Consider the following 27180-nt stretch of genomic DNA (forward strand, 5'->3'; position numbering starts at 1 on the left):
GACTGAGCCCTTCCACAAATCTTAAGAATAGCGAATTGTATATTGATTTTAAGTAGTAGCACCCTCACCCGAACGCTATCAGACAATCGAAATTTCGTTAAAAGTTATTAAAAATTTATTTCTTCCAAATTTAATAATTCTAATCATCTGAAACTTACCTGAGTTCTAGTAGGACTGAAACACTACACAATCTTAAAGAATAGAGAATTTTATTTTAATTTTTAAGTAGTAGCAGGTCCACCCGTACGCTATCAGACAATTGAAATTTTGTGAAATCGTCAAAAAAAATTCATTTCTTCTAAATTTAGTAATTCTAATCATCTGAAAATTACCTGAGTTCTAGTAGGGACTGAACACTACACAATCCTGAAGAATAGAGAATTTTATTTTAATTTTTAAGTAGTAGCACCCTCACCCGAACGCTATCAGACAATCGAAATTTCGTTAAAAAGTTATTAAAAATTCATTTTTTTCAAATTTAGTAATTCTAATCATCTGAAAATTACCTGAGTTCTAGTAGGGACTGAACACTACACAATCTTAAAGAATAGAGAATTTTATTTCGATTTTTAAGTAGTAGCATGTCCACCCGTACGCTATCAGACAATCGAAATTTTGTGAAATCGTCAAAAAAAATTCATTTTTTCCAAATTTAGTAATTCTAATCATCTGGAAATTACCTGAGTTCTAGTAGGGACTGAGCCCTACACAATCTTGAAGAATAGAGAATTTTATTTTAATTTTTAAGTAGTAGCACCCTCACCCGAACGCTATCAGACAATCGAAATTTCGTTAAAAAGTTATTAAAAATTTATTTCTTCCAAATTTAATAATTCTAATCATCTGAAAATCACCTGAGTTCTAGTAGGGACTGAGCCCTACACAATCTTGAAGAATAGAGAATTTTATTTTGATTTTTAAGTAGTAGCACCCTCACCCGAACGCTATCAGACAATCGAAATTTCGTTAAAAAGTTATTAAAAATTTATTTCTTCCAAATTTAATAATTCTAATCATCTGAAAATTACCTGAGTTCTAGTAGGGACTGAACACTACACAATCTTAAAGAATAGAGAATTTTATTTTAATTTTTAAGTAGTAGCAGGTCCACCCGTACGCTATCAGACAATTGAAATTTTGTGAAATCGTCAAAAAAAATTCATTTCTTCTAAATTTAGTAATTCTAATCATCTGAAAATTACCTGAGTTCTAGTAGGGACTGAACACTACACAATCTTGAAGAATAGAGAATTTTATTTTGATTTTTAAGTAGTAGCACCCTCACCCGAACGCTATCAGACAATCGAAATTTCGTTAAAAAGTTATTAAAAATTTATTTCTTCCAAATTTAATAATTCTAATCATCTGAAAATTACCTGAGTTCTAGTAGGGACTGAACACTACACAATCTTGAAGAATAGAGAATTTTATTTTAATTTTTAAGTAGTAGCAGGTCCACCCGTACGCTATCAGACAATTGAAATTTTGTGAAACCGTCAAAAAAAATTCATTTCTTCTAAATTTAGTAATTCTAATCATCTGAAAATTACCTGAGTTCTAGTAGGGACTAAACACTACACAATCTTGAAGAATAGAGAATTTTATTTTAATTTTTAAGTAGTAGCACCCTCACCCGAACGCTATCAGACAATCGAAATTTCGTTAAAAAGTTATTAAAAATTTATTTCTTCCAAATTTAATAATACTAATCATCTGAAAATCACCTGAGTTCTAGTAGGGACTGAACACTACTCAATCTTGAAGAATAGAGAATTTTATTTTGATTTTTAAGTAGTAGCACCCTCACCCGAACGCTATCAGACAATCGAAATTTCGTTAAAAAGTTATTAAAAATTCATTTTTTTTAAATTTAGTAATTCTAATCATCTGAAAATTACCTGAGTTCTAGTAGGGACTGAACACTACACAATCTTGAAGAATAGAGAATTTTATTTTGATTTTTAAGTAGTAGCACCCTCACCCGAACGCTATCAGACAATCGAAATTTCGTTAAAAAGTTATTAAAAATTTATTTCTTCCAAATTTAATAATTCTAATCATCTGAAAATTACCTGAGTTCTAGTAGGGACTGAGCCCTACACAATCTTGAAGCATAGAGAATTTTATTTTAATTTTTAAGTAGTAGCAGTTCCACCCGTACGCTATCAGACAATTGAAATTTTGTGAAATCGTCAAAAAAAATTCATTTCTTCTAAATTTAGTAATTCTAATCATCTGAAAATTACCTGAGTTCTAGTAGGGACTGAGCCCTACACAATCTTGAAGAATAGAGAATTTTATTTTGATTTTTAAGTAGTAGCACCCTCACCCGAACGCTATCAGACAATTGAAATTTTGTGAAATCGTCAAAAAAAATTAATTTCTTCTAAATTTAGTAATTCTAATCATCTGAAAATTACCTGAGTTCTAGTAGGGACTGAGCCCTACACAATCTTGAAGAATAGAGAATTTTATTTTAATTTTTAAGTAGTAGCACCCTCACCCGAACGCTATCAGACAATCGAAATTTCGTTAAAAAGTTATTAAAAATTTATTTCTTCCAAATTTAATAATTCTAATCATCTGAAAATCACCTGAGTTCTAGTAGGGACTGAGCCCTACACAATCTTGAAGAATAGAGAATTTTATTTTGATTTTTAAGTAGTAGCACCCTCACCCGAACGCTATCAGACAATCGAAATTTCGTTAAAAAGTTATTAAAAATTTATTTCTTCCAAATTTAATAATTCTAATCATCTGAAAATTACCTGAGTTCTAGTAGGGACTGAACACTACACAATCTTAAAGAATAGAGAATTTTATTTTAATTTTTAAGTAGTAGCAGGTCCACCCGTACGCTATCAGACAATTGAAATTTTGTGAAATCGTCAAAAAAAATTCATTTCTTCTAAATTTAGTAATTCTAATCATCTGAAAATTACCTGAGTTCTAGTAGGGACTGAACACTACACAATCTTGAAGAATAGAGAATTTTATTTTAATTTTTAAGTAGTAGCACCCTCACCCGAACGCTATCAGACAATCGAAATTTCGTTAAAAAGTTATTAAAAATTTATTTCTTCCAAATTTAATAATTCTAATCATCTGAAAATCACCTGAGTTCTAGTAGGGACTGAACACTACACAATCTTGAAGAATAGCGAATTTTATTTTGATTTTTAAGTAGTAGCAGGTCCACCCGTACGCTATCAGACAATCGAAATTTTGTGAAATCGTCAAAAAAAATTCATTTTTTCCAAATTTAGTAATTCTAATCATCTGAAAATTACCTGAGTTCTAGTAGGGACTGAACACTACACAATCTTGAAGAATAGAGAATTTTATTTTGATTTTTAAGTAGTAGCACCCTCACCCGAACGCTATCAGACAATCGAAATTTCGTTAAAAAGTTATTAAAAATTTATTTCTTCCAAATTTAATAATTCTAATCATCTGAAAATCACCTGAGTTCTAGTAGGGACTGAACACTACACAATCTTGAAGAATAGCGAATTTTATTTTGATTTTTAAGTAGTAGCAGGTCCACCCGTACGCTATCAGACAATCGAAATTTTGTGAAATCGTCAAAAAAAATTCATTTTTTCCAAATTTAGTAATTCTAATCATCTGGAAATTACCTGAGTTCTAGTAGGGACTGAGCCCTACACAATCTTGAAGAATAGAGAATTTTATTTTAATTTTTAAGTAGTAGCAGGTCCACCCGTACGCTATCAGACAATTGAAATTTTGTGAAATCGTCAAAAAAAATTCATTTCTTCTAAATTTAGTAATTCTAATCATCTGAAAATTACCTGAGTTCTAGTAGGGACTGAACACTACACAATCTTAAAGAATAGAGAATTTTATTTCGATTTTTAAGTAGTAGCATGTCCACCCGTACGCTATCAGACAATCGAAATTTTGTGAAATCGTCAAAAAAAATTCATTTTTTCCAAATTTAGTAATTCTAATCATCTGGAAATTACCTGAGTTCTAGTAGGGACTGAGCCCTACACAATCTTGAAGAATAGAGAATTTTATTTTAATTTTTAAGTAGTAGCACCCTCACCCGAACGCTATCAGACAATCGAAATTTCGTTAAAAAGTTATTAAAAATTTATTTCTTCCAAATTTAATAATTCTAATCATCTGAAAATCACCTGAGTTCTAGTAGGACTGAGCCACTACACAATCTTGAAGAATAGAGAATTTTATTTTGATTTTTAAGTAGTAGCACCCTCACCCGAACGCTATCAGACAATCGAAATTTCGTTAAAAAGTTATTAAAAATTTATTTCTTTCCAAATTTAATAATTCTAATCATCTGAAAATTACCTGAGTTCTAGTAGGGACTGAACACTACACAATCTTAAAGAATAGAGAATTTTATTTAGATTTTAAGTAGTAGCATGTCCACCCGTACGCTATCAGACAATTGAAATTTTGTGAAATCGTCAAAAAAAATTCATTTTTTCCAATTTAGTAATTCTAATCATCTGGAAATTACCTGAGTTCTAGTAGGGACTGAGCCCTACACAATCTTGAAGAATAGAGAATTTTATTTTAATTTTAAGTAGTAGCACCCTCACCCGAACGCTATCAGACAATCGAAATTTCGTTAAAAAGTTATTAAAAATTTATTTCTTCCAAATTTAATAATTCTAATCATCTGAAAATCACCTGAGTTCTAGTAGGGACTGAGCCCTACACAATCTTGAAGAATAGAGAATTTTATTTTGATTTTAAGTAGTAGCACCCTCACCCGAACGCTATCAGACAATCGAAATTTCGTTAAAAAGTTATTAAAAATTTATTTCTTCCAAATTTAATAATTCTAATCATCTGAAAATTACCTGAGTTCTAGTAGGGACTGAACACTACACAATCTTAAAGAATAGAGAATTTTATTTTAATTTTTAAGTAGTAGCAGGTCCACCCGTACGCTATCAGACAATTGAAATTTTGTGAAATCGTCAAAAAAAATTCATTTCTTCTAAATTTAGTAATTCTAATCATCTGAAAATTACCTGAGTTCTAGTAGGGACTGAACACTACACAATCCTGAAGAATAGAGAATTTTATTTTAATTTTTAAGTAGTAGCACCCTCACCCGAACGCTATCAGACAATCGAAATTTCGTTAAAAAGTTATTAAAAATTTATTTCTTCCAAATTTAATAATTCTAATCATCTGAAAATCACCTGAGTTCTAGTAGGGACTGAACACTACACAATCCTGAAGAATAGAGAATTTTATTTTAATTTTTAAGTAGTAGCACCCTCACCCGAACGCTATCAGACAATCGAAATTTCGTTAAAAAGTTATTAAAAATTCATTTTTTCCAAATTTAGTAATTCTAATTATCTGAAAATTACCTGAGTTCTAGTAGGGACTGAACACTACACAATCTTGAAGAATAGAGAATTTTATTTTAATTTTTAAGTAGTAGCAGGTCCACCCGTACGCTATCAGACAATTGAAATTTTGTGAAACCGTCAAAAAAAATTCATTTCTTCTAAATTTAAAAATTCTTATCATCTGAAAATTACCTGAGTTCTAGTAGGGACTGAACACTACACAATCTTAAAGAATAGAGAATTTTATTTTAATTTTTAAGTAGTAGCAGGTCCACCCGTACGCTATCAGACAATTGAAATTTTGTGAAATCGTCAAAAAAAATTCATTTCTTCTAAATTTAGTAATTCTAATCATCTGAAAATTACCTGAGTTCTAGTAGGGACTGAACACTACACAATCCTGAAGAATAGAGAATTTTATTTTAATTTTTAAGTAGTAGCAGGTCCACCCGTACGCTATTAGACAATTGAAATTTTGTGAAATCGTAAAAAAAAATTCATTTTTTCTAAATTTAGTAATTCTAATCATCTGAAAATTTCCTGAGTTCTAGTAGGGACTGAGCACTAAACAATCTTAAACAATAGAGAATTTTATTTTAATTTTTAAGTAGTAGCACCCTTACCCGAACGCTATCAGACAATCAAAATTTCGTTAAAAAGTTATTAAAAATTTATTTCTTTCAAATTTAATAATTCTAATCATCTAAAAATTACCTGAGTTCTAGTAGGGACTGAGCACTAAACAATCTTAAACAATAGAGAATTTTATTTTAATTTTTAAGTAGTAGCACCCTCACCCGAACGCTATCAGACAATCGAAATTTCGTTAAAAAGTTATTAAAAATTTATTTCTTCCAAATTTAATAATTCTAATCATCTGAAAATTACCTGAGTTCTAGTAGGGACTGAGCACTACACAATCTTGAAGAATAGCGAATTTTATTTCGATTTTTAAGTAGTAGCAGGTCCACCCGTACGCTATCAGACAATCGAAATTTTGTGAAATCGTCAAAAAAAATTAATTTCTTCTAAATTTAGTAATTCTAATCATCTGAAAATTACCTGAGTTCTAGTAGGGACTGAGCCCTACACAATCTTGAAGAATAGAGAATTTTATTTCGATTTTTAAGTAGTAGCAGGTCCACCCGTACGCTATCAGACAATCGAAATTTTGTGAAATCGTCAAAAAAAATTCATTTTTTCCAAATTTAGTAATTCTAATCATCTGAAAATTACCTGAGTTCTAGTAGGGACTGAGCCCTACACAATCTTGAAGAATAGAGAATTTTATTTCGATTTTTAAGTAGTAGCAGGTCCACCCGTACGCTATCAGACAATCGAAATTTTGTGAAATCGTAAAAAAAATTCATTTTTTCCGAATTTAGTAATTCTAATCATCTGAAAATTACCTGAGTTCTAGTAGGGACTGAACACTACACAATCTTGAAGAATAGAGAATTTTATTTTAATTTTTAAGTAGTAGCACCCTCACCCGAACGCTATCAGACAATCGAAATTTCGTTAAAAAGTTATTAAAAATTTATTTCTTCCAAATTTAATAATACTAATCATCTGAAAATCACCTGAGTTCTAGTAGGGACTGAGCCCTAAACAATCTTAAACAATAGAGAATTTTATTTTAATTTTTAAGTAGTAGCAGGTCCACCCGTACGCTATCAGACAATTGAAATTTTGTGAAATCGTCAAAAAAAAAATAATTTCTTCTAAATTTAGTAATTCTAATCATCTGAAAATTACCTGAGTTCTAGTAGGGACTGAACACTACACAATCTTGAAGAATAGAGAATTTTATTTTAATTTTTAAGTAGTAGCACCCTCACCCGAACGCTATCAGACAATCGAAATTTCGTTAAAAAGTTATTAAAAATTTATTACTTCCAAATTTAATAATTCTAATCATCTGAAAATCACCTGAGTTCTAGTAGGGACTGAAGACTACACAATCTTGAAGAATAGAGAATTTTATTTTGATTTTTAAGTAGTAGCAGGTCCACCCGTACGCTATCAGACAATTGAAATTTTGTGAAATCGTCAAAAAAAATTAATTTCTTCTAAATTTAGTAATTCTAATCATCTGAAAATTACCTGAGTTCTTGTAGGGACTGAACACTACACAATCTTGAAGAATAGAGAATTTTATTTTGATTTTTAAGTAGTAGCACCCTCACCCGAACGCTATCAGACAATTGAAATTTTGTGAAATCGTCAAAAAAAATTAATTTCTTCTAAATTTAGTAATTCTAATCATCTGAAAATTACCTGAGTTCTTGTAGAGACTGAACACTACACAATCTTGAAGAATAGAGAATTTTATTTCGATTTTTAAGTAGTAGCAGGTCCACCCGTACGCTATCAGACAATCGAAATTTTGTGAAATCGTCAAAAAAAATTCATTTTTTCCAAATTTAGTAATTCTAATCATCTGAAAATTACCTGAGTTCTAGTAGGGACTGAACACTACACAATCTTGAAGAATAGAGAATTTTATTCTAATTTTTAAGTAGTAGCAGGTCCACTCGTACGCTTTCAGACAATCAAAATTTGGTAAAAATTTTGATTTGGGTCCGTAAAGTCCATATATTTTTAAATTCTTTCACTGGTTCGAGGCCTTATATTGTAATTGTTTCTTTCAAGTATTGCAATATTTCACATTCAGCTTTCTAAATATGAATTAGTTTTATTTCACTAGCAATTAGTTAATTGTTAGTAAATTCTTGATATAGTAGTTTGTAAAAAATAACTTTGAAAATATTCAAATTTGACAAATTGGGTCAGTAATAAGTTTTTTTTTATAATTTTGACATAACCTACTCTCTAAATCTGAATTAGTAGTTTTCTGCTGATGAAATAGTGCAGATTCGTTTATCAATTTAATTAGTAACAGTTTTGACTAATTTTTTTGTAAAAAAATCTACTAATGGATGTAGTAAGTCGGCTTACTAATTTGAAATAGTAAAAAATACGACTTACTAATGAATTAGTAGTTTTCTACTAGAAAATAGTAGTTTTTTACTAAAAATTAGTCAATCAACTTATTCAATTGATCTCTAAATTTGAATAAATAAAAATGTTTACTTGAATTAGTGACTGACTCCTTGCTTTTAAATTAGTAAATTTTACAAATAAATTAGTAGAAATTACTATTTATTAGTAAAATAAATTGAATTTACCAATTCAAAAGCAAAAGATCAGTCACTATAATTTAAATTAGTAAATATTTTTACTAATTGAAATATAGAGAGTGGTAAACGAATTCGCACTATTAGTAGACAACTACTAATTCAGATTTAGAGAGTAATGTCTCCCTTGTCAAGGGAGAAAATATTTTAGAGGGGGCGTAGTATGTACATTAGTAGCCAATTCGAAAAATATTGTAGAAGGCATTGTCGACGAGACATTCCGTCACCCACGCAAAGTTGAGAGAAATGATTTCCCAGTCGTTTTTACTAGAATGGAGAGAGAGTATCAGAGAGTGAAATCTATATATACGTGTAGGTGAAGTAGTGAGGAAGGAGAGTGTTCGTGAAGGGGGTGAGAGAGAGGATGGGGAATTACAGAAAGACAGAGGAAGAAGGAGAAGAGAGGAGCGAGAGAGAGAGAGAGAAAGAGAGGATTATACGAAATAAGGGTGGTTTGCGGGAGTTCGTCAGTTTCCGGGTTGTTTCGGAGTGAGTGAGGGTGCCGTTGGGTTGCCGGGGGCGGGGGTTGCGCGAACTGCGGGGGTGGAGGGTTGCAAGAGCCGCGGGCCACGATACGACAGGACGAAGCGTCGCGACGTCAGTAGAGCGCCGCGCTATCGACCACGTTGTCCACCTCGTATTCGTTGACGTTCTGGGAATTTATATACATATATATATATATATATACATATTAAAGAAAAAACTTGACGGAGCCAATTAAGATCTACGATTTATTTCCCGGGCAAAAAAAAAAGAATCGGAGAGGTTGTGTTTTTTGGTTTTGGTTTTTATATTCACGGAAGATAAGAAGAGGAGAAATCTGGATTACTTATTTATCGTGAGGGAAAAGGTGGAAAGGTGGAAGAAGGGTTAGGTGCCACGAGGTCTAATCGCTACTTTCTTTCTACCGAGCAGAGACCGGGTTGTAGGGTGATTCGTGGAACACGTGGCACAGTGCATCAGCGCAGCGTGTTCGTTTGGTGCGTGCGTTCTTCGCTGCAAACCACCCTCCAGTGAGACCCAATGACTGTCTATCGAGGGACCACGGGACACACATGTTCGTTATAAGGTCAGTCACTCTTCTTCAGACTTTCAGTATAATCTTCTTCACTCCCCACAACAATACACTCATCCTTCTTTTTTTATTGCCCTCGAGATGATGATGCTGCTGCCCACTCATCAACCTTCTATGACAATCCAAATTCTTGGGGGTCTTCCTTCCCAGAAGATTGAAACGAAATAATTCTGTTTGTCTATTCTTTTTTGTTAATGTTACAAAAATTAGGGCAAATTAAGCACAGTTAGGGTTAAATTAAGCTAACAAGTGTCTATTTCCAACAATTATTTTTTTTATCAAAATTTTAATTTCTACACTAAAAAAGAAAAATTTAATTGATTCAAATAACCGATTAATTGACTATTATCAATTAAATATTTACTTGAATCAAATAATATTTATTGGAGTCAATTGAATGGTATTTACTTCAAATACTGAAATTATTGGTTCAAATACCATTTAATTGACTCCAAAAAATATTATTTGATTCAATTAAATATTTTATTGATAATAGTCAATTAATCGGTTATTTGAATCAAATAAATTTTTTTTCAGTACGGTGAGAGAATATATGGGCAACGGCAAGAATCAATTGTTGTAAAATTTCTATTTTTGAAACATTTTCCAAACTGGAAGAGTCTGGAAAACTATGGCAGAGTGGCCACATGTCACAAAAGTCAGTAAAATCAGGAAAATGTCAGGAAAACAAAATTTTTGTCAGTAAAATCAGGGAAACAAATTTTTTGTCAATCAAGTAAGGGAAATGTCAAGAAAAAAATGTTTGTCAGGGAAATACTACGAAAATTAAGACTTTATTCGACTTATTTTTAAAAATTGCGACTTTTTCGACTTTTCTTCCGAACATTGCAACAAAATACAACAATTTTTAGTAAAAAAAAGTGCAACTTACTTTGATTTTTATAATGTGAAAAATAATAAACAAATCTTTCAAAAATTGTTTTTGAATCATTTTTTAACATAATTAAATTTGTCAAATATATCTAAAATTAAAATTCATTTTGAATAGTTGAAATTTTGTAAAATTTAATTAAAAATAATTAATTTATTTCGAATATTAATTTACAATTTTTGAAAATCAATTTTTGAAGAATTGTAATTGCAAATTTTGAAAATAATTGAAATATCACAAATTTTGATGAAAAATCTTTAAAGGTAAATTTAAAAATGAAAATCAATAAAAAATAGCTTCAAATTTTTTAAAATTTTAATATTTTCGGTACTTTTAATTACATATTTTCAAAAATTCAAATACATACAAAAATAACAACATTTTAGAATTATTCTTTTAAGAAATTCAATTATTTTCGAAAAATTACATTAAAATATTTTTAAAAACTAATTATTAGAATTGTTTTATAATAATTTTTTAAGATTCAATATTATCTTCGAACAATGTAAATAAAAATTTAAGAAAATTTACTTTTTGGATTTATTAAAATTTTTGAGAAATCATGGGCTTGTTTATAAATAAAATTCTTCAAAAATTTGGTCATTTTTATTTATATTTTTCAAAAATTCAATTAAGTTTTAAAAGATTTTACCAAATTTCAATTGTTTGTAATTCTCGAAGAACTTTTGCAAAATTATTTAAATTGTAATTAGTATATAAATTTACTAATTCAAAAGCAAAAAGTCAGTTACTAATTCGAATTAGTAAACATTTTTACTAATTCAAATTTAGAGAGCACATAAGCAAAAAGTCAGGCACTAATTCAAATAGTAATAGTTCTACTGACAAATATTTAAAAATAACTGATTTTAAGTTAAAAATAACTAATGTTTCAGTGAATTTTTTTTGACTGATTCAATTAGTCAAGTCTGACCAATTTTTAAATTATTTTTTACTGAGAATCAGTTATTTTTTCACTGCTCTCTAAATTTGAATTAGCTAAAAATAACTAATTTGATAGCAAAAAGTCAGTGACTGATTCAAATATTAATATTTTACTAATGAGATAGTGAATAATGACTAATTATTAGTTAAATTTACTTTTAGGTTATTAGTGTAAAAACGACTGAAATTTATAGTACCTAATTCAATTAGTGAAATTTGACAATTTTTTTTAGTTATTTATTTACTATTAATTAGTAATTATCTACTAATAATTAGTTATTTTTTACTAATTGCAGAAGCAAATATCCTCCACGATTTTACTGATAATTAGTTATTTTTAACTAATTTAGATTTAGAGAGTGTAAATCAGTTGTTTTTAACTGATTCAGAAGCAAAAAATTAGTTACTGATTGTCAGTTAAAACCATGAAACCATGAATTGTTGCAAAAATTTCATAAAAAATAATATTAGCCGTTCCCCATACTTTGAAAAATGTTTAAAAAATAGAAATTTCACAACAATTGATTCTGGCCGTTGCCCCCAAAGTTCGTAAAATGTGTAAAATTTGATAGTTAAGTAAAAAATTTCGGAAAAATTTATTTTCGTCGTTGCCTATAGTTTGATAGATTCTACATTTCTTATACGTAAATTGAAAAAAATTGGTATACAAATCAAAACATTTCATAAAAATTAATTGATATAGAAACTAATTTTACTGATTGGGGAACGTTAAAAAATGTGTCACCTTTTTGGAGGTATCACAGTTTTCCTAAAGATATCAAATTGAGACAAAAAAACTTATCAAAATTATTGCGAAGCAACGTTTTGATACGTTTTTTGTCTGAATTTGACACTCTTAGAAAAACAGCGTACTGATTGGAGCAAAAATCAGAAAAAAAGTGGTTTATAGAAATCTTAAAAAATTGTGTGACACCACTTGTGAACGCACCCTTACAAATGTAAAAAATCCCAAACGAAAATCGCAAAGTACGATGATGTAATTTTGAATTCGAATGATCGACCAAAGTTGAATATGTATATATAGATAAGGAATTTCTGCAGCATTTGGCGAAATGATATTTCATTGTTGAATTTTGCATTAGGTGGGTTGAGAAAGATTTCCCCCTTTTTTTAGGGGTGGAATAGGATTGGTTCGATGCACGGAGGGAAAATACGGAAAATGATTTGAATCAGTGCACTTGTCGACAGTTCCCGTTCGATTTGTGCCGAAAATAGAAACGAGAGAATTCACTCGAGACCAGACAGCGCCAAGGCTGTATTAAAGAGATAGACTATAGTTTCTTTATCCTTTTAACATTATATTCCACGTTCGCTTCAGCAGAGAAATTGTGTGTGTGAGAAAGAGAGAGAGAGAGCTTTTATTATCACATTCCGGAAGTTAGTTAACTTCATTTTCTATATTACTCTCTGACGAGAGAATTAGTCTTTGATAGGATTAAAATCAAGCTAATGTTATTTGCAAGAAAAAATTTGCCTCTCGGTTCATCTGTATTTTATCACTTTAGAGAAATTTGCTTTCTATTGGATTTAATTTTTTTGCAAATATTTTTTGAAATTGAATTAAATTCAAGCTTTTATTTGGAATAAAAGATTTACCTCTCGGTTCATCTGTATTTTAACACTTTAGGAGAATTTTTATTTTTATACCTACGTTTTTACTTTTTGCGAATATTTTCGAAATAGAATTAAATTTCAAGCGGGTATTATTTGCTATAAAAGATTTGCCTCTCGATTTATTTGGGATTTTATTAGTTTGGAGTATTTTTTTTTTCTGTTTCAATATTTTTGCAAATTTTTTGGAATTAGAATTAAATTCTATTTGATATTATTCCGAATAAAAATTTTTTCTCTCGGTTTAGTTGTAATTGACAATTTAGAGAATTTTTATTTTTATCTGTTTTTATTTTTCGCGATTATTTTCGAATTAGAATTAAATAAAGTTAAATATTATTGAATTAAGTAGAATAAAATTGAATCGAATCCAATTGAATAGAACTAAATTAAATATAATTCGAAACAATTAAATTGAATATAATTAAATAGAATTGAATAAAATAGAATATAATTGAATAAAATAGAATAAATTAGAATTAAATAGAATGGAGTAGAATAAAATTGAATAAAATAGAATATAGTATAATTGAATAGAATTGAATAGAATATGAAATAGAATATAATTGAAAGCAATTAAACTGAATATAATTAAATAGAATTGAATATAATAGACAAGAATTGAATTGAATAGAATTAAATAAAATATAATTGAATAGAATTAAATTGAATAAAATTAAATAGAAGTGAATAAAATAGAATGGTATTGAATAGAATAGAATTGAATTAAATAGAATAGAATTGAGTAAAATAGAATTGAATAGAATAGAATTGAGTAGAATAGAATTTGATTGAATTTAATTGAGTAGAATAAAATCGAATAAAATATAGAATAGAGTAAAATTAAATAGAATTGAAAAGAATAATAAATAGAATATAATTGACAGCTATTAAATTGAATAGAATTGAATAAAATAGAATAGAATTTAATAGAGGAGAATAAAATTGAATACAGTAGAATTAAGTAGAATAGAACGGAGTAGAGTAAAAATTGAATTGAATAGAATTGAATAAAATATAATTGAAAAGAATTGAATTGTATAAAATTAAATGGAATAGAATTGAATTAAATAGAATACAATTGAGTAAAACAGAATTGAATAGAATAGAGTTTAATAGAATTTAATTCAGTAGAATAAAATAGAATAAAATAGAATACAGTAGAATTGAATAGAATAGAACTGAGTAAAATAAAATTGAATAGAATAGAATTGAATATAATTAAATACAATATAATTGAAAACAATTAAATTAAATAAAATAAAATAGAATTGAATAAAATAGAATGGAATTGAATAGAATAGAATTAAATTGAATAAAATAGAATGGAATAGAATTGAATAGAATATCGATATTAAAGCTTTCGAGATATTTTCCAAACTATTTAGTGACGTTAAGAGTAAAGTAAAAAATGTTTTTCTGTGATTAATTTCAGTTTTAGAGAAACAGATGAATTTTAGAAAAATTTTTCAATTTGTAAAAAAATATCTCCGTTGGAGAGAAAGGAAGTTTTTTCAATAGTTCGCAAAGCATTAATTCTGGAAATACTTCTCAAGTTCTTAAGAAAAGTCCTTTAATGGATAAATTAATATGCTAATTGAAAGAAGAAAAACTTTTAATTGATTTTATAATGATTCGTGGGAGAATGAAATTTTAATTTTCCGCCACTGAACTTTAATTTGTGCCCGAATTCTATATCTGATATTGAAGCGAAATGAGAAGTGAATTTAGAGCAGGGAATAACAATATCAATATTCTTCTATAACTTTTCTCAACGAAAACAAGTTAACGAATGGATTTTGCCCTTCAATTTAGAGTCGTGCGTTTAAATAATTGCGCAACCCCCTTTGCTCTTGGGATGCAAGGGAACTTTACTGCACGGAATTGAAGAGGAAATATTCCGACTACTTCACCAAGTCAACAAGTCAAGCTTGTCATCACATTTTTTTTTTCTTCTTCTCTCTTTATTTCAATTGCCTTTCTTCACAAAAGAAGAGCACATTTTATATTGCAGTAAGAATACTATACTCGAATGAATAACGATTCTATTTCTCTTTATGTAAGATTTTCCTTTTTTTCTCTCATTTTCATTAACCCAGTTTACTTTTACTTTGCTTTGATTTCACTTGAAACGAGTGAATTCTTTTACGGAAATTAGAGTGAATATTGTGTGTATGTATATATGCTATCGTATTAGAGGAAAGAGTTTTCATTCTTCCGGAAGAGGTCGATAAACACCCAATATAAGCTGCTGACTTTGATAAAGAGTCTGTTAACAAGTTCTTTTGCCAGGGCACTAGTTTTTTTTTCTTCTATCTTTTATGCTCGTTTTTTCCTCTCTTTTTTTTGAAATCTAGTATTTCGAATCGAACGACCCGAAAAATTGGCAATGTTCCAATCACGATTGCATGCTCCGCACCTGGCATCTGGCACCTGGCCCTGAATTCCAGGAGCTTCTTGTACATTCCTAGATTTTCTCTATTTGGCGTTGCGGGGGCGAAAAGTGGGTCGCCAAGTGCATTCGAGTCATTGGTTGGAAGGGTTATATGTGCTAAGTCAAAACGAGTGGGGCCTTGACTTGGTCACCCCTACAATTCGGAGCAGAGAAAAGAATTTTCTCTCTCTCTCTAAATATACATACCTCAGCATCCTACTCATTACTTTGCATATTACCTACGACAAAATCTATTTTATGCGATTTCCGCATTTTTCTTCTGCAAATAACAATTTTCGAATCTTTTTATTTTCTCTTTCTCTCTGTTTCTCACAAAAAAAATTATTTTATTCAAATAATCAATTACTTGTCTATTATTAAATAAATATTTACTTGAATTAAATAAATTTTCTCTCAGTCAAATAAAAATTGTACTTGAATCAATAATTTCAGTATTTAAGTCAAATACCATTTCATTGCCTTAAATAAAAATTATTTGATTTAAGTAAACATTTTATTTGATATATAGACAAGTATAATCGGTTATTTGAATCAAACAAATTTTTTTCAGTGTATAAGTTTTGCATTGTAATTTGAGAGTAAGAATAATTTTTTTATTAATAGGTCTTATTTTTTTTTATTATTTATACTTGTTTCAAGTTAATATTTGAGTATTTAAATATTTAATATTTAAATATTTAAATATTTAATATTGAAAAATAAATTTTAAAGCTATGAAAAAATGAGGGACTAACTCTGCTGGTTTCGTGAAAAATTCTGGGAAAATTCGAATTAATATTGAAATATTCACTTGTATGGAATAATTTTTATATAATTCAATTAAATAGTATTTGTTTCAAATGCTGAAATTGTTGTTTCAAATACAATTTTTTCGATTAAAATAAACATTATTTGATTCAAGTAAATATTTATTCGACAATAGACTTATTTATTTTAACATTTTGAATAAGATAATTGATATATTTGAAACAAATAATTTTTTTTTCAGTGTATTGATATAATAATTACCTGCTTGTCTTATTTTGGTTTTTATATTCTCATCACTAATGAGAAGGTATTTTAAAGACTGTGCTTACTTGAGGTTGACGAACTCATGGTCAATGAAACGTTGTACACTTGACATAATTTTTGAAATTTTTACTTCCTTAACCTTTTAATTCAAGTCGTTTAGAATTAACAATTTTCAAAGAATTATAAATTTATTTGTTTCTTTAAAGTGCAACAATTTTGTATCAAATTTTCTTTTTCTTATTTTATTTTTAAATTCATTTAATTAACAATTAAAAATTATCGGGTTAGAGAAATCAGGAAAGTCGGAGAAAAGTCAGGAAATTTTGTCTATACTGAAAAATTATTAAATTTCTAGAAATGCTACAAAAATTTTAGTTTTTTTGGGTGTTCTGTGAAAATCTTGAGAACCTTAAAGTGTCCTTGAATTTTTTGTCTTCCTAAAGACTATGAAATCACCAGGAATTTGAAAAATATCTTAATTTTTTTTCTTACTTCTGAGTCAGTATAATAGAATTTTAGATGTATTTTAAAAGTGAATTTTTTTTTTTGTAAATAATTGATTTAGTGACGAATTTTATTTAGAAATTCTAGAAAATAATTGAATTTTGAAAAAGTTATAGTTTATATTTTAAGAAGTAATTAAATTTTAAAATAGAATAAGTCTTCAAAGTCTAAGCGATAATTCAACAATTAAAATAATGACATTTTCAGACATTTAAGACAGTTTTTTATTAAAATTCCGAAATATATTATATAAAGACTGAATATTTGTGTCTAAACTTTGTATTATCTTTTTAATTTTAATTACGATTTTTATTGTTCTATTTTTAATATTTTTTTAATATTAATATTTAAATAGAATTTATTTTAAGAAATTATTGAAGTTCAGAATAATTTTATTTAAAAAGTATATGAAAAAATTTGGTTCTTGAATAATTTTAATTCAAATTTTTGTAGACAATTTAATTTTTTTAAGAATTTTGTTAATGTTTTTGAAAATAATTGAAATTTTTTTAATGTTTTTAAAAATAATTGAATTTTTTAAAGAATTTCATTAATTTTTTCGAAAATAATTTAATTTTAAAGGAATTTTATTAGTTTTAGAAAATAATTGAATTTTGAAAGAATTTTATTAAATTTTTGGAAAATACATAATTTAATTTTATAGGAATTTTATTAATGTTTTCAAAAATAATTTAATTTTTTTTAAAGAATTTTGTTAATGTTTTCGAAAATAAATGAATTTAAAAAGAATTTTTTTTGTGTTTGAAAATAATGGAAATTTTTTAGGAACTTTATTAGTTTTTGAAAATACATAATTGAATTTTTTGAATCACTTGAATTCAAAATTTGCTAAATGATTTTTGTGAAATTAATTTGTATGCGGAATATCACAAAAATGATTCACCTAATATTTTTTTAGGTCTATGAGTGCAACATCAAAAAATTAAAATCGTACTTGAAAAAGAATAAGGTTCACAGTTTTCGTAAGTAGGATATGAAATTAAGACAGAAAACGTATTTTAAAATTGCCGCGAAGCAACGTTCCGATTGTGACTTTCGTAGAACAATGTTTAAATAATTCTTTCGAATTGAAATGTGCAGATTATTCTTTCGAGCCGAAAATTAGATTTTCGATTAAGTCGAATTAAAAAGAGGATGAAATTCTTTTTAGGAAAGTTATTAATTTCGCTTTGGCTATTAGTTTGGAGGGAACACGACAGGGTTAGAAAGTTTTGCTTTTAGGCTACTATTTGGCCCTAACACTTTAATTTGGCTATTCGACTTGTGACAAATGCTATCTCACGAAAAGCACCTGTGGAGTCTGCTATAGGTGTCTTTTGTTCTTTCTGCCTTGGTTTGCTTGGAATCCCATAACTTATATACCTACCTGCTCGAAGCAATAAACCACAGGAATCTATGACTCAAAACTTCCTTTCGTCTCACCTCAAACTTAAAGGGATTAACGCAATTTGCGTCTGAGTTTCGATGGCTCTTGACAGCAAAAGTGTTATTTAGAGTTTCACTCAAAATACCGACACTACGCCTCCTTCCATTTTTTCTTTTAATATGATATAATCGTCAGACCCTCATCTCTTCCCATTTTTCACTTTCAATTTCACAAAATTAATGACACCGTATTATTTAATATTAACGAGCATAAATTTATTATTTCGTTCAGAAATTGAAATTTTTCTTTTATTTATGATTAATTATTATATTTGATTTAAGATCGTGAGATGTTTTCATTTTTTTCAAATTCAGAACACAAGGTATTATTTTCAGGGTTGCCACAAGTCAGGGAAAAGTCAGGGAAATTAGAATTTATTGGTCAGGAAAATCAGGAAAAAGTCAAGGATTTTTATTAAAAGTATTGGGAGAAATTAAATTTTTAGAATTTATAAAAAAATTCTGAATTTTGGTGTTTTTTTTTTGTTTGACACATAAACTATGAAATTGACAACAATTCTAATACAAACCCTTCAAAGATTTCAATGTGAAATTTTAGAAAATATTAACTTTTAATGAATTTAAATAAAAATTTTAATAGCAACTGATTACAGAAATTCAATTATTTTCAAAAGTGATAAACTTCTTTGCATAAATTCAATTATGTTCAAAAATTGTCTTAAACTCTCGTCAAAATTTCAATTATCTTTATAAATAATAAAATTCTTCTCCAAAATTCAATTATTTTCAAAAAATTTAATAAAATTTTTGTCAAAATTTTAATTATTTTCAAAAATCTTCCTCATTTTAATTATTTTTAATATCTACTATTTTAATAACATTTTCCAAAACAATTCTATTATTTAAACAAAATTTTAATAGAAATTTCACAGGAATTCAAATACATACCAATTTTTTATACATTTCTTCGCACCAGTTCAATAATTTTTAATTTTTTAATGAAGTTTCCCCAAAGAATTCAAATATATTCAGAGAATTGAAAAAAATTTAAAATAGTTCTGAGAAATTCAATTATTTCAAAAAATTTAAATAAAATTCTTTTAAAAATTCTATTATTTAGAAAAATTGTGACAAAATTCTTTATAAGATTTAGTTAATAAGCTTGGAATCTTAATAAAATTTTCCTATACAATTCAATTATTTACAATACAATTCTTCTTGAAAATTCAATTATTTTCACAAATAATACATTTTTTCATGGGAATTCAATTATTTAAAAAAAATTTGAATAAAATTCTTTGCTAGAAATCAATTATTTTTATAAATAATACAATTTTTCTTGAGAATTCAATTATTTAACGAAATTTTGATAAAATTCAATTATTTTCGTAAAAAATTAAATTCTTCAATACAATTCAATTATTAAAGGAATTTTAATAAAATTCTTCCCAAGAATTCAATTCTTTTCAAAAATAAACATTTTCACAGGAATTCAATTATTTAAAAAAGATTTTTTTAAAATTCTTTGTCAGATTTCAATTATTTTCAATTTTTTAATGAAATTTCTTGATGAAATTTAATTATTTTCAAAAAGTTTCAAAAAATTCTGAGAAATTCAATTATTTAAAAAAATTTGAATAAAATTCTTCACAAGAAATTAATTATTTTTTCATGAATAATAATATTTTTCTTCGGAATTCAATTATTTTTACAAATAAAATTCTGTACAGGAATTCAATTCTTTAAAAATTTTTTTAATAAAATTCGTTGCAAGAATTCAATTATTTTCGTAAATAACAAAACTTATCGCAGAATTGTTATTACTTTTTATACAATTTTAAATATAATGATAGAAAATTGCATTTATTCTTAAAATTTTTTCTTAAATTCACCGAAAGAATTCAATTATTTTAAAAAATTTTGATAACATTCTTCATAAAAATTCAATTTTAAGAAATATTCAATTATTGAATAAATTATTTATTCTTGTATGTAAATAATTGAATTCTCATAGAATTTTTGGTAAAGATTGATTTAAAAATGGATTTCAGTTAAAATTTTAGATTATAATTGAATATTAAAAGCATTAGAGCTTGAATTTTTAGAAATAATTGAATTTTGAAAAGGGTTCAAATTGTAATCTTTGAAAATTTGAATTTATAGTTACAATATTCTTATTATTTAAAATAATGAGTCTTCGACTCGGAGTTATCGATTTCCTCATGTTTTATAATAATATTCTCATCAGTTATTGAATTTGAGAATCTTAATTTCTATAGAAAAATAATAATGATTAAACATTTATTTTATAAATAAGTTATTGATGTTCTTCAGGGTCCGGGAAAAAGTGTAAATTTTGTCTGGATATCAGGGAAAATTAATTTAATTAAACTTAAATGAAATTTAATTAATTATATTGACAAAATTAAAGTTTTATGGCAACCCTGATTTTGAATGTTTTTGTTTTCTCTTTTATAGTCTTGCTTTTTTGTTTTTTTTCTTTTTAGTTATTTGTTATTGTGATTTTTCTATGATTGTTTTTCATTGCGGCGATTATTAAAAAGTCTGGACAATTTTTTGAAATTGATGGCTTTGAATATACTATTTCCGGTAAAAATTATGGATAAGCAAGAAGATAAAATTTATTGGAAAATTTGAAATAGAGAAAATAGTGCCCGAGTTTTCGTAGTATGTACTTGACGACCTCTCGACACGATTTCATTTTCGAGGGTCGTCGTATCGACTGGAAAAGTTCTCTCTTGAGTTATGTATACGTTTGTCCCTTTTTTTTCCTCTTCTTTTTTCAAACGGGGGAAAAACAAACTGTCGCCATCTCTTTCCGTTTGATCGTCTTATGCATACACACAGACATTTTTTGAAAAATTTAGTACTTTAGTGTCTACGTATATATATATGTATGTATATATAGGAAATGCATCCATGTGCAATGTTCTTTATGGTCGCTTCCTTACACCCCGTTCAACTCATCGATATTTCCTCTTTTGCCGCGCTTTCATATCTTTTTCTCATCGTCTCTCTCTCTCTCTCTCTCTGTTTCTGTTTCACGTGCAGGAAAATTTTCAAAATACTTAAAAGTTGGACGATATTTGTCGTTTGAATTTTTGTTTCCCGGATTTTGAAAGTGGAACTTGGATAAAGCATGAGTGTTCTCATATATACAAAAGCGTTTGTGTGTATATATAGGAATTCATATGAAGAAAAGTACATGTTTGGTTTGCCTACACTTGAGTACTATCTTCCGCGTATGTAACTTGTTCACACACGAAAAACATGCTTGTGAAAATGCAAACCTCCAAGAGGCGAGTTTGTGGGTTCAGGAAGAAGAAGAAGAAGAAGAAGCAGAAAAAGAAAAAGTAAAAAGGAAGAATATAAAGATGAAGAAAAGAAGAGAAAGCGCATAAAGAAACGACTGACCGTGGGTGGGTTTGGAAAAAGCATATAGACTCAAGAGTAAGAGAGAGATGAGAGAGAGAGAGAAGACGAACTGAGTCGCAGAACTTAATCACATAAAATACTTAAAGTTCGTCCGGACGCAATGTACTCTGATCGCGAAATTTATGTTCAGGGTGCAACGTACCTCCATTAAAATCGTTGGTGCGTGCCGCGGAAAAATGCACTGCGTTATATACCAGAGAAGTAGATGTCTTCTTTTTTACCTTACATTTTATCAGATCTGCAAACATTTGTCGAGTTATAACTGTATTTGTCAGGAAAATTTTCTCGAAAAATTTCTCTTCTCAAAATTAAATCCAATCGTCATATGTACCAAAAAAAGAAGGAATATCCTTGCTCCACTCTTTCCAATATTCGCAATCTTGCAATTGATTGAGATTAAAAAATATATAGGTTGACAAATCTTCTTTTGGGGTGCTACATGGTCAGGAAATTCACGGGAAAGTCAGGAATTATTATTAAAAGTACTGGAAAACAATTACCACCAATTCTAATACAAAATCTTCAATTTTTTCTATTTCTACCAATAATTTCCTTTTAAATAACTTAATTTTTTTAAAGAACTACTATAAAATTATTACTTGTTAATTATTTAAGGAAAATACTTATTATTTGGTTGAATGTTTAATTAGTTTCATTTCAAGTCTGTATTATATTAATACAGGCTTGAAATTAAACTAATTAAACATTCAACCAAATAATAATATATTTACAAATCGAAACTTCAAAAACATCATAATATTTAAAGAAAAATACGTAACTATTAGAAAATTAATTAAATTTTAAAAGAATTGCGTTAATACAATTTTCATAAATAGATAAACTTCAAAAGGATTTGATTTGAAATTTTATAAAATTTCAATTTGAATGAATTTAATTAGAAATTTAAAAGAACTGAGATTTTTGAAAAATTATAATAATTTCAATTTTACGAAAAAAATTAGTTAAATTTTTAAATATATATATTAAATTAAATATTAAAAAAAAATACTTGATTTATAGAAGAAATTTTGTTAAAAACACTAAAAAAAATTGAATTTTGGAAAAGTTACAAATAATTGCAGAAAAATAAATTATTTTCAAAGTAATAAAATTTTTCGCCGAAATTCAATTATGTTAGACATTTTTCAAAATTTTCATCAAAATTTCAATTATCTTTAGAAATATTCTTCTCCAAAATTCAATCATTTCCAAAGTTTTCAAAAATCTTTGGTAAAATTTCAATTGGTTTCAAAAATTATTCTCATTTTAATGATTTTCAATATTTACTATTTTAATAAAATTTTCCAAAAGAATTCAATTATTTAAAAAAAATGTGTAATAAAATTCTACCCAAAAAATTAATTAATTTCTTTGATAAATTTTACATCCGTTTTCATTTATTTTAAATTTATTAAATTTATTATTATTTATTTTTATTATTATTATTATTATTATTATTATTATTATTATTTTTTTTTTATTTATTATTAAAAATTCAACATTTTTTTCTCTTTTATGGGATTTAGCTTCATTATTTTTGTGCTCTTGGAAAATAATTTACTTATTAATTAGTCCCCACACTTTGGTAAAAAGTTTAAAATTATTAAAAATTTTCAAATAAATCAGAAAAACCGAATTTCTGAAAATTCAACATTTTTTCTTCTCTTTTATAGCATTTAGCTTCATTATTTTTGGGCTCTTCAAAAACACTCTACTTATTTAATAGTCTCCACTTTTTGGTGAAAAATCTAAAATTATAAAAAATTATAAAATTATAATTTTTTTATTTTAGATAATTCAATATTTTAAGCATTATAGCGTTAATTTCTTTTAGAAATAATTGAATTTTCAAAAGTTTTCAAATGAAAATATTTGAAAATTTGAATTATTCATACTTTGAACTAAAAATTCTGTAAAATTAATTTTTTTTAAATTTTTATTGAATTTTTTTTTAAATTATTTAAAGTTTTTATTTTTTAATATTTTATTCATTTGACGAATTTTCGAATATTCGAAATTTCGTAAAAATTGAATTGTAAACAATTGAGTTTGAAAATTTTTAAAGAACTTGTTGAAAAAATATTAAACATAATTGATGTTATGTTAGAAGAGTTTTAGTTAAAAATTCTATAAAATAATAATTGAATTGAAATGATGAAAATAATTTTAATGAAGTTATAGTAACAATATTCTTATAATATAAAATTATGATTTTATTACTTGGTTATAATTAATTATTACAAAACATGAAGAAACTGATAACTCCGAATCTTCGACTCGGAATGATTTATGTCTTTTTGTTTTGTAATAATATTCTTATAAGTTATTGAATATATTAGTTATTTTAAAAAACAAAAAATTCTTGAAAAATTGTAATTTAAATTATTTATTGCTTTCTGAAAGAGAAAGAATTGTATTTATCGAGGTATTTATTCTATTTGTATTCCATCAAAAATGTTTGTATACTTTTGAAATCAACATGAAGGTAAATAAGAATTCTGTTTATGGGTATATGTGGCATAAAGGAAAAGAATTGCAATATACTGTATACATCTTATACATATTGTGAAATATATCTAGGGGAAGATGGCTGGGGAAAAATTTGAAACAGTGTGAGATTAAAATTGTCGTTGACTTTGGGATATGGCAAAAGTATATTCGCAGTCAGTTCTTTCCAGACGACCGCTAAAGTCAAGAAAAGACAACGAAAACATGTCGGTAAATCAGTAGAAAGACCAGTAAGGAGATTAGTAGTATAGGTGAAGTCGGTAACGGAAAGATGTAAGTACAAAAGAAGATAAGACCATCACCGTGTGCCTTCTTTCTTTTTCTTCTTCTTTTCTCTCCTTTTTGCCCCTCGTTTTCTTCATCTCTTATATTCCCTATTTTCACAATGCATTCGGTTTCCGTTCTCATGAAATTAACCACCCGTGAAAAGTTTTGTATAATATGTTTTTGGCTGATAATTTGTTTCTTTCAATTTTTGCGTAGACTGCTTAATTAATATATATATACTCTTTAAATTTGAGTTATTCTCTAAATCAGTCACTTATAGTGTATTAGCCACTTTTGACTAGTTCACTCTCTAATTTTAAATTAGTTATTTTTAAATCAATCAACAGAATCGATTTGTTTACTAAATGTTGTGTTTTCAATGTTGCTCTACACTCTCTAAATTTGAACAACTGACTTACTTTCTGTATCTAAATTAGTATATTTTACTGATAAATTATTTCTATTAATTTTTTAGTAAAATTTACTAATTCAAAAGCAAACTGTCAGTCGGAAGTATAAAAATAATGATTATATATTATTATATTTATATTTATCTTGAACTTGATGTGCGAAGGAGGGAAAAGTTCATTAAGGTTTAGGAAAGAGGAGAAAAAAAGTTGACGGCTTATAGGGGACGTGGTATCGAGCGTTGCACTTTTATTGACTCATATTGGAGGGGCCACACATGAGTAAACCTACGTCATCGAAAGGAGAATGCTCTTGGAATACTGTCAACATCTTGGTTGGCGGAGCACTTGTCTTCCGAGTCGAACTGCTTGCTGACTGTCATTCCACATCGATCGATCACTGCACTGGACTCTTTCCTTCTCAATTTTCCTCTCTCGGTCCACATCTTTAGACCACTGTGTACTTTTTTCGTTTCGAAATAAAGGATCAATTTTTTTAGACATTAATAATTACTACTAACGAATAATAATTCGTTAGTAATTATTACTAACGAATGAATAATATGTCTTTATTAATTATTACCATAGAATTATTATCTTTTAACGGTAATTAGTGAAAAATAACTATTCACCAACTAATTAATAGCTACTTAATCGAAATTAAATAAAAATTAATGATTTCAATCAATGGCTAACTATTTACTATGAAATCAGTTATTTCTAAATTTTAACTAACCATTTAAATGAGTGATCGACTATTTACTATCAAATTAGTTAATTTTAACAAACAATTTGAAGCATAAATTCAATTATTTTCCAAATTAGTAAAATTCTTTTTAGAAATTCAATTATTTCCAACAATTTTAATAAAATGCATGGCAAAATTCCAGATATTTACAAAAACTTTCCTCAATTCAATGATTTTTAATAAATCTACTACTTTAATAAAATTTTTCAAAAGAATTCAATTATTTAAAAAAAATTTTTAAATTATACGCAAACATTTCATTATTTTCATAAATAATAAAACTCATCTCAGACTTTCAAATATTTTTAATGCAATTTTAATGAAATTCCTCGAAAAATGAAATTATTCTTAAAATTTTTATTAAAATTCATCAAAGAAATTCAATTATTTAAAAAGAAATTTTAATAAAATGTGTCTCAAGAATTCAATTATTTTCAAAAGTAATATAATTCTTCGCAGAAATTTAAATGTGTTCAATAATTTACAAAAATTCTCGTCAAAATTTCAATAATCTTTATAAATTTTTCTCCGAAATTCAAATATTTTCAAAAACTTTAATAAAATTGTTGGCAAAATTTCAATTATTTTCAAAAACTCTTATCAAAAAAAAGTTTCAAAAACTCTTTTTTTTTTGGAGAACTTCAATTATTTTTAATAAAATTTTAATCAAATTTCCGAAAAATAAACTTATTCTTAAAAATTTTATTAAAATTCATCAAGAGAATTTAGTTATTTAAAAATTTGTTGATAAAAGTCTTTATAAAAATTTAATTTTAAGAAACATTCAGTTATTTAATAAAATATTTTTTTTTTGTATTTAAATAATTGAATTCTCGTGGATTTTTCTAGTAATATTGATTTAAAAATTAATTTTAGTTAAAATTTTAGATTTTTAATGAATATTGAAAGCAATATAGCGTAAATTTTTAGAAATAATTGAATTTTGAAAATATTTCAAATTAAAATCTTTTAGAAAATTTGAACTTTTCATAATTTTAATTAACAATTCTGTAGAATTTATTTTTTAAAAAAGTTTAATTGCATTTTTCTTTAATTGTTGAAGTTTTTATTTTCTAATATATATTTAATTAAAGAATTTCAGAATAATCGAAATTACGTAAAAATTAATATTGAAAATAATGGAATATATTTACGAAGAATTTTATCATTTTTGAAAATAATAGAATTCTTGCGGAGAATTTTATCAATTTTGAAAATAATTGAATTCTTGCGAAGAATTTTGTCAATTTTAAAAATATAATCGAATTATTTCGAAGAATTTTATTTAAATTTTTTAAGAATAATTGAATTCCTGC

General features: G+C 26.6%; 1 protein-coding gene across 1 annotated transcript in view; it reads left to right on the plus strand.

Annotated features, from left to right (window-relative positions):
* The first annotated feature begins 9192 nt into the window (after window positions 1-9192).
* The window catches only part of LOC122499912 (fibroblast growth factor 17-like), a 212834-nt gene continuing 194846 nt past the window's right edge, over window positions 9193-27180 (plus strand). Inside the window, exon 1 of the mRNA XM_043608492.1 lies at window positions 9193-9626. Coding sequence (XP_043464427.1) covers window positions 9613-9626 — 14 coding nt within the window. The 5' untranslated portion in view covers window positions 9193-9612. The remainder of the gene's footprint in view (window positions 9627-27180) is intronic.

Source organism: Leptopilina heterotoma, unplaced genomic scaffold (genome assembly GCF_015476425.1).
Source record: "Leptopilina heterotoma isolate Lh14 unplaced genomic scaffold, ASM1547642v1 Lhet_18, whole genome shotgun sequence".
Taxonomy (NCBI): Eukaryota; Metazoa; Arthropoda; class Insecta; order Hymenoptera; family Figitidae; genus Leptopilina; species Leptopilina heterotoma.